The sequence below is a fragment of the Lethenteron reissneri genome, chromosome 61 (assembly GCF_015708825.2).
Source record: "Lethenteron reissneri isolate LAM-NWPU_2019-01 chromosome 61, ASM1570882v1, whole genome shotgun sequence".
Taxonomy (NCBI): Eukaryota; Metazoa; Chordata; class Hyperoartia; order Petromyzontiformes; family Petromyzontidae; genus Lethenteron; species Lethenteron reissneri.
The window spans coordinates 1,934,768-1,948,068 of record NC_083839.1 but is presented as its reverse complement, the minus strand read 5'-3'; the positions used below and the strand labels follow the sequence as shown (position 1 = coordinate 1,948,068).

The 13,301-nt window shown below is 46.3% G+C and overlaps 1 protein-coding gene across 5 annotated transcripts in view; it reads right to left on the bottom strand.

Moving 5' to 3' along the window:
* LOC133358188 (stAR-related lipid transfer protein 3-like) overlaps positions 1-13,301 on the bottom strand; it is a 33,810-nt gene that overhangs the window by 12,767 nt on the left and 7,742 nt on the right. For 2 of the 5 annotated variants that reach the window (XM_061576404.1, XM_061576402.1), the window contains exons 2-6: positions 6,989-7,124; positions 3,562-3,935; positions 2,403-2,480; positions 1,766-1,843; positions 515-568 (exon numbers count right to left, since the gene is read on the bottom strand). In XM_061576404.1, the coding sequence (XP_061432388.1) occupies positions 515-568; positions 1,766-1,843; positions 2,403-2,480; positions 3,562-3,726 (375 nt within the window). In that variant the 5' untranslated portion in view covers positions 3,727-3,935; positions 6,989-7,124. Of the gene's footprint in view, positions 1-514; positions 569-1,765; positions 1,844-2,402; positions 2,481-3,561; positions 3,936-6,988; positions 7,146-13,301 lie in introns of those variants that run through there. The other 3 variants (XM_061576406.1, XM_061576403.1, XM_061576405.1) reach the window with 2 other exon arrangements.

Below are 13,301 nucleotides of genomic sequence, written 5' to 3'. Positions count from 1 at the left end.
GACCAGATGACGCCAAAAGGCGCACAACTCAAAGACAATGCACCATCAGAGTATGAGAGCTCGGGGTAAGCATTTACACCATTGGAACCTCCTTTGCCAGTAGCAAAATATGACAATTGGTTTTTTACCCTTTTATCTGGCAACAAAACTGACACTTTTTTTTCAATTTCAAGGACAGTGCACACATTATCAGAGCCGTGTTTATTTTTGTTTGCATTCCGACCGCAGGTATTGTGGTCAATGCAAACACGACTTCTTGTAAAAAAAGGTGTCAGTTTTGTTGCCAGATAAAAGGGCAAAAAAACAATTATCATATTTTGCTACTGGCAAGGAGATTCCAATGAAGCATGTACATTATGATGAAGAACTCCAACGATGGCGGCGATGATGAGGACAGCGTGGAGAGGCAGATGAAAAACGGGTGTCACACCTTTGCCAAATGCACAGCTTCCCAAAATCCAGTCCCAGCTATTCCCCCCCCCCACCTCGCCCGTGTAGGTGCAGTGGAGCTCACCTGTGAGATGATGACCTTGACGATCAGAAACGCCGACGACACGAACGTCGTTAACTGAAATGAAAGAAAACAAAACACGAGCGCGGGCGTCGATTTACGAGCGATTACAACGAGACTCGAGCTGCGCTTTGCCAGCGTTTGCCCGCTTGCAGAGGTCGCAAACGGGTTTTGATTCCTTACCCGTACCCGGCCGCACCAGGGTCGCAAATGGGTACCCGTACCCGGCCGTACCCGTACCCTACACCCGTACCCAGCCGGGTACGGGTGTAGGGTACCTGATTGCGACCTCTGAGATGAAGCCATGTTGCAGGCGTGGGTGGGTTGATTCTAGGAACTTGAATTGTGAAATTGCCAACACTTTGGCATGTTGCATAGTTGGATCTCGCCTTGACTATTGTAACTCCGTCCTTGTCCGGACCTCCGCTGGCAACCTAAGGAAGCTTCAAAGACTACAAAATAACCTAGCACGCGTCGTCATTGCCCACACTCATCCCCGCCTCGACTCACTAGCTCGTCTCCGCGCTCTCAACTGGCTCCCCATTGCCAGTAGGGTCACAAACAAGACCGCCTGCCTCTGCCACAATGCCTTCATATCCGCCTGCCCGCCGTACCTTTCTTCATTACTGACAACTTGCAGCTCAGCACACGGCAGATGCCTGCGCAGCGCGACTCACGACCTCCTCTCAATACCAAGATCCAGGATGGTCATGTCTATGCGCCGCTTCTCGGTGGCAGCCCCAACAGTCTGGAACGATATCCCTCTGCACATTCGCAGCATCACCTCAATCGCCTCCTTCAAGAGACACTTAAAAACTCACCTCTACAATCATGCTTTTGAGCGACTCTGAGCTTGGCTCCGCGCCTCTGAGTTGCGGCCACTACGTCTGCAAATTTGCGCGCGTTACAAATTGTACTATTATTATTATTGTTGGGAAATGAGTGACAAACGGTGACTCACCAGTGACTCATGGCCTACCCATACCCGGCCGCACCAGGGTTGCAAACGGGTACCCGTACCCGGCCGGGTACCCGGGTATCGGGTAGGGTACGGGTATCGGGTACCCGGTTGCGACCTCTGCCCGCTTGTAACCGTGGGCCATCGGCAGCGCAGTGGAGTTGATGGGATGGATGCGTGGGCCACACGAGAGACCGCATCTCAGCTTGTAACGCACCGCTCTAGTGCGGTGGGACTGGAGTCGACAGCGCAACTGGATCCGGAGTGACGCGGATCAAAAGGACGGAGCAACTCACCGCCACCATCCACCAGTGCTTGAGGCGGAAGAGCGCGTAGGCCAGAAGCAGCATGGTGCATCGAACAGCCCCCAGGCACTGCTCACGGCACGGCACAAAGGCAATGTGGTGATGGCAACGCGAGGCACAACGGCAAGGCAGCGCGATGGAAATGCACGACACAACGAGTAAATTTATTCTTACATCCCCCAGGACAGACATTTGAAAATATCATAATTTTAACTTGTAATGTGCACAACAGCATTGTCTCACTCTCGTGCAGATAACAACTCCAGAGGCCTGAGGAACCACAGACAAGCTGGAAGGCAGCCACGCGATGAGTCGGTGCCAACAATTACCCAAGCTTTGCAGTCCTATATATATATTCAGGCGTTATCACCCACTTAACGAGTACCCGAAGAAAACACACAAACCCGCGAGTGGGGAAACACTCCCCCGTACGGACGGAACAGGTGCGCGTCCACATTTTGCTGTGCCGCCTTATCCTGGCGAGCCAGAGTACGGATCTGCGATACCCAATGAAAGGGAGCAATTCACAAACCCTCGCTGCCTCCACACAATGCTGGATTACAGGACAAGTGCACAGCCACCACTGCCCAGATAGAGTAATAAAAACACAAAACTACTGAACACTCACAAAGATGTCAAAGAGGGAAGTCTGGTAGCTGTAGTTCACAACTTCGTTTATTAACTTGTCCTTGAGCTCCCCGTCAACCTGCGGGGGAGGTGAGAGAAACAAAAATAACGTACAGTGAAACCTTGGATTGCGAGCATAATTAGTTCCGGAAATGTGTTTGTAATCCAAAGCACTCGTATATCAGTTGTGATCACGTGACGCTCGGCAGACAAAGTGTATACACGTGCTACTCGTATTGCAAGACCTCGCTCGTTTATCAAATTAATATTTATTTAAAATTTTTGCTCGTCTTGCCAAACACTCGCAGACCAAGTTACTCACAATCCAAGGCTTTACTGTATTTAGAACTTATTTTGCACTCTACGTAGCCAAACATGCTCATTGGAGGTGCGGGGGGGGGGGGGGGGGAAGGACGACAAATTAAACTCAAAAAGCAAACATCACCCACACTCGTCCCAAATGATCCAACACCCCCACCGGACGCGTTCGTCTTGTCTGTAACGCCTTATCTTATTTTGTGACACGCTTTCTTTCAACTCACTGTCTGTTGTTGTTGTATCCTCAAATCTTGTAAGTCAATTTTAACCCACTTCCCAATGTGGTATCGACTGCAAACTTGGTATACTTATGTCACTGATGACAATACTATATTCTATCATAACAAATATATATTTTTAAACATTCTTTTTACATGTTATGTTTCGGCTTGGGTCTAATTGTCCACGGTCAACGGACGTTGGCTGTAAATTGGCCACGGCCCCTTTCTTTATGGTAAGCTTCGGGGCCACTTCCTGGAGTCGTGGAGTTCTTCCATTGCTAGTACGGTACATTTCATAAAAGCGTGTTTCTAAAAAAGTTTTTTTTTATATTACTTATTCTGTCTAAACTCAACAATACGATTTTTATTTTACTATCCAAGGCCCACTGAGTTAGATGGCCCTTTTCAGAAGTGACCTGGCTATCACAAATTACAGCTCAACATCACGCGGAAATTTATAGCAGCCAAATACTCTAAACGAGCGATGTTGATTCTCCTCTACACGTCCCGTCTGTACCGTCTCCTCCACACAGTCCCGTCTGTACCGTCTCCTTTTCACAGTCCCCCTACACCATCCCATCTCGTTCTGCCTCGTGTCAGCAGGCAACCGAGAATCCTTACGTTGAGCTCCGTGAGCCACAGGAGCCCGACGAAGAGGAAGTCAAAGGTCACGAAGAGGCAGAACGTCCGCCGGACATCCGAGATCTTCTTGTTCTCGGGCCGCGGCGTCGAATCGGCCGAGCCAACGAGGTAGGAAGAGTTGAGGCTGGACTCCGTCCAGTCCATGGTGGGGACACGGTGGGTGTGGACTTTGGACGAAGATGGCTGGGGTGCAACGGACGCCGCTCGGTGCCGGACCGGCGAGAGGTGGGCCCAGTCGCAGACTCGCACAGACTCGCACGGACTCGCACGGACTCGCACGGACTCGCACGGACTCGCACCGACGCACACCACGCACGTTTCTTGGCCCCCTTGCTCCCGTCACATTCTGGAACCTGTAACGAGCAGAGCCGAGAGATGCTGGGTCAGGACGAGACGGTACAAACGAGACAGAACAAATGAGAAAGGCCGCGGACAGGAGACGAACAGGGCAGTACAAATTTGACAGAAAGAAAAAAAACAACATTCAATGAGTCAGTACAAACGTGCCAGTAGAAAGCAGACAGACAAAAACAATACGGAATGAGGTAGGCAAAACCAAACGAGAAACTAGACATAAACGAGACCGCACATAACGAGGCAGCACACGCAAACATTTAAATCGTGACGATTCAGCACCTCAAATGGGGCGGGAGGGGTAAAACAGAAGGGTGCCACTAAATATACATGTCCAAGAATGTAAGTTCTGTATGCAGGTGTATTACGGGGAGCTGTGGTGCAGTGGTGAGTGCACTGCGCCACAAACGCGGCGGCCCAAGTTCGATTCTAGCTCATGGCCAATATTGGTGAATATCCGATCCGGTCCTGGCTCTCCCCTAGGTTGACTCCGGGTTAAACGAGTACCTGATGCGATGTGTAAACGTCAGCAATGGGGAGGCAAATGCGAAAGGGCGTGGCGTGGGCCACCCAACTCCTCGTGTGCCGTGTTGGCCTTCATAGGTGCTCGCTAACAACACTTGCCCCAACAATCTGTTAAAGCTATGGGAGGGGGGGGGGGTCTTTGTCTTAGGCTGCCACTCAATACGGGACATAGAAAACTGAAACTTCACTTTTCTGGGATCACATCCTCCTCTCAATTTGTTAACTTTCGGTGTAATAGTCAACAGCTCATTTTACTCTGTTCATATTTACAGGATGCTCCGGTTACACTCCTCCTATCCTCTGCATCTATGCCTCTTTACCACGACTCTACGTATTGACTGGAATTCATTTCTCAACTCCGTCAACTAACCGGCAAATACTGAGGGATTGTCTTTTAAATTCGCAGAGTCTTCAGTTTAACAGGAAAATGAATACAACCGACGAGGCACGACCTTGAAAATAACAAACCTTCGTTTTGCGCGGCACCACAGCGAATAGTTACGCGTTACATTGGTACTAAACGGTGGATGGGTACTGCCAGTAGGGTGAACGATGACTGAAGATGTATAATCTCAAAGCAATTTTTTTATCCCAAAGATTTGACTGTATACACGTGGCTAAGAAAAATCCAGCCTTCAGCCGATTTACCAGAATGACCCACTAAGGACCTTAGTTTAAACCCAAAAAAAACAGGCAACAGCAGAGAATAAATCATAACATTGCAGACACCAAGTGGCCAACACATTTGGCAAAAACTCGCATTCAAGTCATGCACAGCTCAAGACACACTGGCAGGTGACACAGAAACATAAACTAGCGCAGACTTCATCTTCTTGGTTCTTTCGGTAAAGTCACGTAGAAGGGAAATAATAAAATAATAAAAATAAAACATAATAAAATACAATTCTCACGACGTTTCGGCCACAACGCAAGCAGCCGTCCTCTGACAGACCTGTTCTTCACCCGAGGACGGCTGCTTGCGTTGTGGCCGAAACGTCGTGAGAATTGTATTTTATTATGTTTTATTTATTTATTTGTATATTTTTTTTATTTCCCTTCTACGTGACTTTACTGAAAGAACCAAGAAGATGAATCCCTGCAGTCACGAAAGCTTCATATCGAAATTTAGCGCAGACTTCGTTAACCACCTGTGCAAGAAAAGGGATTACGTTTTTTTTAAAGGCCACGGAGGGGTGGCGAGATGTTAACCGCCTCGCCTGATATACAGGAGGGCGTGGGTTCAATCCCAAGCTTGACACCTGTAAAGCACGTGGAGTTTGCGTGTTCTCCCCGTGATCGCGTGGATTTTTCTCTGGGTTCCCCCGGTGTTTCCCTCCACATTTAGAATAGTGCGTTTAGAGTATTGCGCTGCTATAAACCCGAACGAACCGGTTCATTTGTGGCCAAATCGCTTCTGAAAAAGAGATGTATGGCTCAGTGGGCCGTACCTGGTAAAATAAGTAATATTTTTAAAATATTTTTAAAAAACACGCTTTAATTAAATGTGCCGTACGAGTGATGTAAGAACTCCACGACTCCAAGAAGTGGCCCCGAAGCTTGCCATAACGTAAGGAACCGTGGTGATTTACAGCCAACGTCAGTTGAGCGTGGACAATTAGACCCAAGCCGGAAGGTAACATATAAAAAGTTTTCAAATATGTTTTTTATTTTTTTATGATAGAATATAGTATTGTCATCAGTATGACATAAGTATACCAAGTTTGCAGTCGATACCACATTGGGAAGTGGGTTAAAATTGAGTTACAAGATTTGAGGATACAACAACAACAGACAAGAGTGAGTTAAATAAAAGCGTGTAATAAAAAAAACAGTAATCTTGATTTGAAGCGTTCGTGACTGTAGTTGTAAGGCAACGTTTCAGGCAATGACCCTTCATCACAAACATAAGAGGTCACAACGCTTCTCGTTCTGCTCCTTTCCTGGCATTGTTCCACTTGGGAGTTTCCCTCCACTCCGTCTCTTTTCCCAAGTCCTGACAACATGGCTCAATTCAAGAAACCTTTAATCCTGATCCATCGCAACTTTGACGGTGCCATTTGTTACCGGCCGCCTGGCGTTGCGCGCATTTTGGGTCTGTGCTCGGCAACAGTTGACGATTGACGAATGTGCGGAGCTTTCTTCTTTACAAATTAAAAAAAAGCGGTTTCTAATGGTCTTATTCTTGGTTCTTTCGGCAAAGTCACGTAGAACAAAAACAATTCTTATTTTATTATTTCCCTTCTACGTGACTTTACGGAAAGAACCAAGAATATGAATAGTAGTAGGGTTTTACCCTTTAAACTGGTACAAAAACTGACACCTTTATAAAACAAGGCATCATGTTTTTAGGTGTCAGTTTTTGTACCAGTTTAAATGGTAAAAACTTACTACTATATTTTGCCACTGGTAAAAGAATATGAATCCCTGCAGTCACGAAAGCTTTAAATTCAAATCTAATGGTCTTGTTTAGGGTACGAGTCTGCATTCCCGAGGTCGCATTCCGGTTCACTCTCACAGTTAAAAATACCTGGAGCTCGGACGAGATTGTTGTGCGAAAAATCTTCTCGCAGACGCAGTACGTGTGGAATTCCTGAGTGAAGGTTTGAAACCTTTCCAACAGATGCTCCACGGGTTATTTGGCAGGAGCGCACGGGAGCCACGTACTGCGATGAAAACGGCAGTGTCTGCGTCAAAAAATTGGGACGGAAATTTCCGTAACAAAAAACGCTCGCGAAATCGGGCTCCGAAGCGAATTCTAAAGGAAGACTCTAACCGGATTTTAATTATTTGGTATTGCGGCTGCCACTGGTAGTGATGTACAAGTGTAAATGACAAAGACACGTCACACATTCATCAATAACAGTGTGTGGGCCTTTAAAGGGAAATAATAGATGACGTTTCAGGCAAAAGCCATTATTTAAAGCACAAATGACCAGATAATAGCTCTGATCCAATCTTACCAAACACTAGTCCCACCCCTAATGTTAACAAGCTTGCAAACTTGTCTGAGCCTAACCAGCAGTCCAACCCATAACCGTAGAAGCCACGTAACCGTAAACCTACACTCACCCTAACCAAATAGCAAACCAAACAGTCGGTTCTAGCATGGACCAAAATAAAGCTACCCCTAACACCGACAAACTAGCCAAACACAAGCACTAACCGTAACAAAAATAACCATCAAAACCTTCATACGAACCCAACCCTTAACAAACTTGCTAGCCAGACTAGCCATAACCCTAACAAACGAACAAGCCAGCTGATATCATGAGCCCAGCAGTGTAGAACCCATGGGTCATATCCTCCTAACCCTTTGGGGGGGGGGAGGGGCATGCTGTAGCATATATATACAGTGAGGGAAAAAGTCTTTGATCTCCTGCTGATTTTGTACGTTTGCCCACTGACAAAGAAATGATCAGTCTATCATTTTAATAGTAGGTTTATTTGAACAATGAGAGACAGACTAACGACAACAACATCCAGAAAAACGCATGTCAAAAATGTTATAAATTGATTTGCATTTTAAATGAGGGAAATAAGTAGGGGATCAAATACTTTTTTCCCTCACTATACCTTGCAGGACACATTTTGAACGTGCGTGGGGAACGTTAGCGCTGAAACAAATGCCATACCAACTTGCACAAAACACACCAATGCACAACGTGAAACAACACCGTGTTGACTGGAGGCGTGGTGGACATGTGATCTCTATGTACTGTGGAACTTGGGGGGGTGGGGGGGCGCGAGGGGAATAGTGGTCTTACGTCGGGGGTCGCCATGTGTCACTGCACTATCCATACGCCATATCTTATCAAATCGGACCGTAGCCCGACTAACCTCTAACCCGAGCCAACCGGTCAACATGACTGTCTATTAATTCTAGATTTGAAGCTTTCGTGACTGCAAGGATTCATATTCTTAGGTTTTTTCGGTAAAGTCACGTAGGTAAAAAATTAAAATAAATAAAAGTAAAATAAAAAATTAAATTAAAATCACGACGTTTCGGAGGCAACACAAGCTTCCGTCTTCAGGTGGAACCGTCACAGCACGACGTTCCACCTCTCACTTGATACAGCAGTCGTGCTGTGACGGTTGCACCTGAAGACGGAAGCTTGTGTTGCCTCCGAAACGTCGTGATTTTTATTTTATTTTTTATTTTACTTTTATTAATTTAAATGTTTTACCTACGTGACTTTACCGAAAAAACCTAAGAATATGACTGTCTATACCCGACCACCTCACCCCCCTCCAGACCCCAAAACCCCCCTGCCCGTTTCCATTGCTGTGCTTCCCTTTTTGTTTTCGGTTTGCATTTTGGATTTGCCCCAGCCACCCTTTGAGTGTGGGTGTGAAATCGCCGAGTGGCTGTCTCTGCAGGGTCGGGGGAGATCTTGTGACCACGCTCATCACAACAGCGGCGGCTTCGGGCTCTGGGGCAACAAGGGGCATTGCGGTTTGGGGCAAACGCACGCAGGGGGTGGTGGGGGGTCAAACAAGAGGGAGAGCCAGCTGGAACAAACACCTAAATAAACAAACATTATACTGGTAGGAACCATATTCTTAGGTTTTTTCGGTAAAGTCACGTAGGTTAAAAATAAAAATTAATAAAAGTAAAATAAAAATCACGACGTTTCGGAGGCAACACAAGCTTCCGTCGTCAGGTGGAACCGTCACAGCCACGACAGCTGTATCAAGTGGAGGAACCACCTGGTTCCACCAGCCCACAGGGGATTATTGTCTGTCCGTCGTGCATCCAAAAATGGGAGGGGTGGGGCTGGGTGGAAAAGAGAGGGTGGGTAGGGGCTGGGTGGGGAGGGAGGGGTGGGGCTGGGTGGGAAGGGCTGGTCACCCCGTGGTGCCCTTATAAAACTCAACGTTTCACCTACTCACGCCGGCTTGTGCCCGCCCTCACAGTCGGGCATATTTGCGGAATACACCACGCCGCCGTTGACCCTGCAGGCCATTGACCGAGCAACCCGACGTTCCTACCAGCTCCCTCCGCAGGAATGTGTTTTGGAAATGATGATGAGCTGGCATTGGTGCACGAGATGAAAAACAATAAAGAACTCCCAATGGTTACCTTGCACAGCTTTGATCGAAAATGTATATAATAAACGACGTTTTGGGCAATGGCCCTTCTTTATTTGGACAAAGAGGCCAGAGAAAGGATATACTGCTTGAAAAGTCACTTCATTTATCCTTTGAAAGCCACGGTGTTGACTTCACAAAAATACAGGATCGTGTAATGAAAATGTTGATCAGGTTACAGACTCAATTAGCGTTGCTGCCATCACTCGTCGCCCACCCTTGCCCAACCGTACGTATTTATCACCTTTAATCCCATTTATAGATCATCGACGACGGCATCTTAAGAGTTTTGAGACTCACGTTCAGGAGGGTGCCCACACATTGGGATGTTTGATCAAGTTTGTCTTTGAAAAATCGGCAACGAGAGAAATGCGCAGCGCATTTGCAAATAACCGATTGCTTGCACTCACAATTCGAATAATAATACACAATTTATAACACATGCAATATTTTTGCGAATCGGACACATTTCTAGATTGAGAACTGGGAGGCACAGAGGATACATGACAAACCTAAGAATCGATTTTAATAAGAGTCTCCTTCCAGAGCAGGAAGTTCTGTACAAAGGAGGCATGTCATCAAATCGCGCACAATTCATTGTTTTACAGAAATTCATGGTTTTCATTCAACCAAGCGCTCTTATCAATAAAAAAAGAAAGTAGACAGCCCTTTGCCAATCCGTTGATGGATGAAAGTCGTCTTCGCCATTCTTTGGCGGTCACGAGGGGTTGTTGTTTAACCAATTAGAATTTCGGCAGACATATGCCGTCGAAATTCTATCTCCTGCAGAGGACTTCTCGGCACTTCACACCTCGCCCGTTGTCCTCACTGATGCCCCCCCCCCACCCCCGCAATGCGTGCAGATACTACTGGGTTGTACCTCAAAGTTCATTAGATATTTTTATTTCACCCTCCATCCATGTCCGCAACTATCAACACTCCAAATAAATGCTCAATAAATGGAAAATTACGTATTTCTGGATAATGGATGGAACATTTTTTATGAAAAAATTATTTGATTTATCATACTGGTTCAGAAGGTTCTTATAATTTAGTTGACGGACAAACGGAACGCCGGGTTTTTTTTATAATAAAGATACTCAATTAAACACGTAGGCTTTCGTGACCAATATTATTCATAATATAGGTTTTTGGGTCAGATCGCGTTATTTCTAAATGTGTCGTAACCCTCCACCATCCGACACGGCCAAACAGTAAAAGATGTGTCACGTTTTCAAAGGACAAAATAATTCACTTCTTTAGCCCACCGGTGTGCTGAAGAGAGAATCAACAGCATTTTAAAATTTGAGCACGACGTTCCGCTGATAATTACAATCAGCTTCACCATTCTTGCCCGATAAAGCGGATTGTAATTATCAGCGAAACGTCGTACTCAAATTTTTAAATGCGGTTGATTCTCTCTTCAGCACACCGGTGGGCTAAAGAGGCGAGTTATTCTGTCCTTTGAAAACGTGACGTTTTTTACGGATTGGCCGTGTCGGGTGGTGGAGGGTTACGACACATTTATAAATAACGCGATCTGACCCAAAAACCTTTATTATGGTCAGTGTGAGTTGGTGATGGAGGGGCCAGTCCAGAACCAGTTCAGTTATTGCTTGCCACAGTGTTCAATTAATTCCGTACGACGGCTTTTACTGGCCTGTTGGATCCTGTCACCACACACACAAAGATACGTGACCACACAAAAAAATAGCGGATTCACATGCGCACAATTTTATGAGAATATTATGCCGGATAAAATTCTAATCAACGGACCGATTCCAGTGGGTGCGTCGTTAAATGCCTGGTGTGCAACATAATGTCACTGCGTGGCCAACGGTGTTTGGTAAACAAACACTCTTCGGGTTTTCGGTAAAGTCACGTAGGTAAATTTTTTTTTAATAAAAGATAAATAATGAAAATTATAGAAGAAATAATAGAAATAAAATAATAAATCACGACGTTTCGGAGGCAACACAAGCTTCAGTCTTCAGGTGGAACAGTCACAGCACGATTACTGTATCAAGTAAAGAGAAATCCCAAGAGACCCGACCTTGTATATATGTAGAGGTGTTACGGGAGGGCGAACAAATACACCAGGGGTGGTTATGCCCGCACGCGGAAGGATGCTTACATCCACGTCCGCATCGTTTAGCCTGGGGGGCTGAAACGGCGCTGTGATCCCCCACGGCCCCACCTCTCGGGGGGGGGGGGGGGGGGGGGGAGTTGCTATATAAGGCGGTGAGCCGGTGGGCTCGGGGTTCAGTGTTTTAGCTTAAGCCAGTGAAGAAGGAAGACCGGCAAGATAGGCCCTGGGACTCCCCTGGATCGCTGTCCTTCTAAGGACCGACCAGGGCAAGCCAGTGGCGTGGCCCCGAGAGCCCAGAGCCGATGTTCTTATAAGAGCCGGTCTGGTGACTAAGGGTGCCGTGATCCCAGCTTGGCCAGAGCTGGATCAGCTAGCCTCCCCTAGCTCTGTAGTAGAGGACCTGGGAGTAGGCTAGCCGTGACAGAGATTGTGGGATCCCCCTGTTAGACGGGTGAAGGGGCCGATACCCCTTCGAGTGTTGTATACCTTGGCCTGTATTGAGGGAAACGTTTAATAAATAAGTGTGCCTCCGACTACGTCGTCCAAGTCTCATTGAACCTACTACATATATACTGGTTGAGGGGGGGGGGGGAGCCGGGGTAGGCCTCTGGAAGGAGTTTTTATGATAAAGTTGGTACGGCTGCTGCTGGGACTGAGCCTTTGTTACGTAGACTGGTTGAGCGGGAGAGAAAAACCTAAGAGTATGAATCCTTGCAGTCACGAAAGCTTCAAATCTAGAATTAAACAAACACTGCAGAATGCAATAAAAAAAGACTCGTAAGTAAATACTGTGATATTCTTAGGTGTTTTCGGTAAAGTCACGTAGGTAAAACATCAAAATTAATAAAAATAATAAAATAAAAATAAAGATCACGACGTTTCGGAGGCAACACAAGTCTCCGTCATCAGGTGGGACAGTCACAGCCAGATCAGCTGCATCAAGTGGCTGTGACTGTCCCACCTGATGACGGAGACTTGTGTTGCCTCCGAAACGTCGTGATCTTTATTTTTATTTTATTATTTTTATTAATTTTGATGTTTTACCTACGTGACTTTACCGAAAACACCTAAGAATATGATTCCTTGCAGTCACGAAAGCTTCAAGTCTAGAAATAAATACTGTGATAAAAATATATAACAGGCGACAGTGTTATTGACGTGTAGAGTTTGTTAATCTGTGTTTGTGCACCACTGCCAAAGCAGCAACAGCAACAGCAAGACCAAATAATGTCTAACGCAATGCATGATCATTCCAGCAAAAAACAAGTTGAATATTAACTCGCGGCTACTGGATTCACGGCAGGTAAGCGTGCACAGCCCTATTGGCTCTGCCATTGCTGGATGAATGATATTCGGCCAACTCCCGTGATTGACCGTTCACAAAACATTGCAAGGTCCTCACTCGCACACAAAGTGCTTGCCACAAATGAACCCCAATACCTTGCCGATGTCGTCAAGGAGCAGAAACCATCACGTCAACTCCGGTCATCCTCACAGTGGCTTTTCACTAACCATCGAACAAAGACGGACACTGCAACGCGAGCTTTCAGATGCGCTTCTGCGGCCATCTGGAATGCGCTCTTCCTTCCAATATTAGGAAGCCACTGGAACTATGCACTTTTAAATACAGATTGGAAACTCATATCTTTAGCACTGCGTTTTG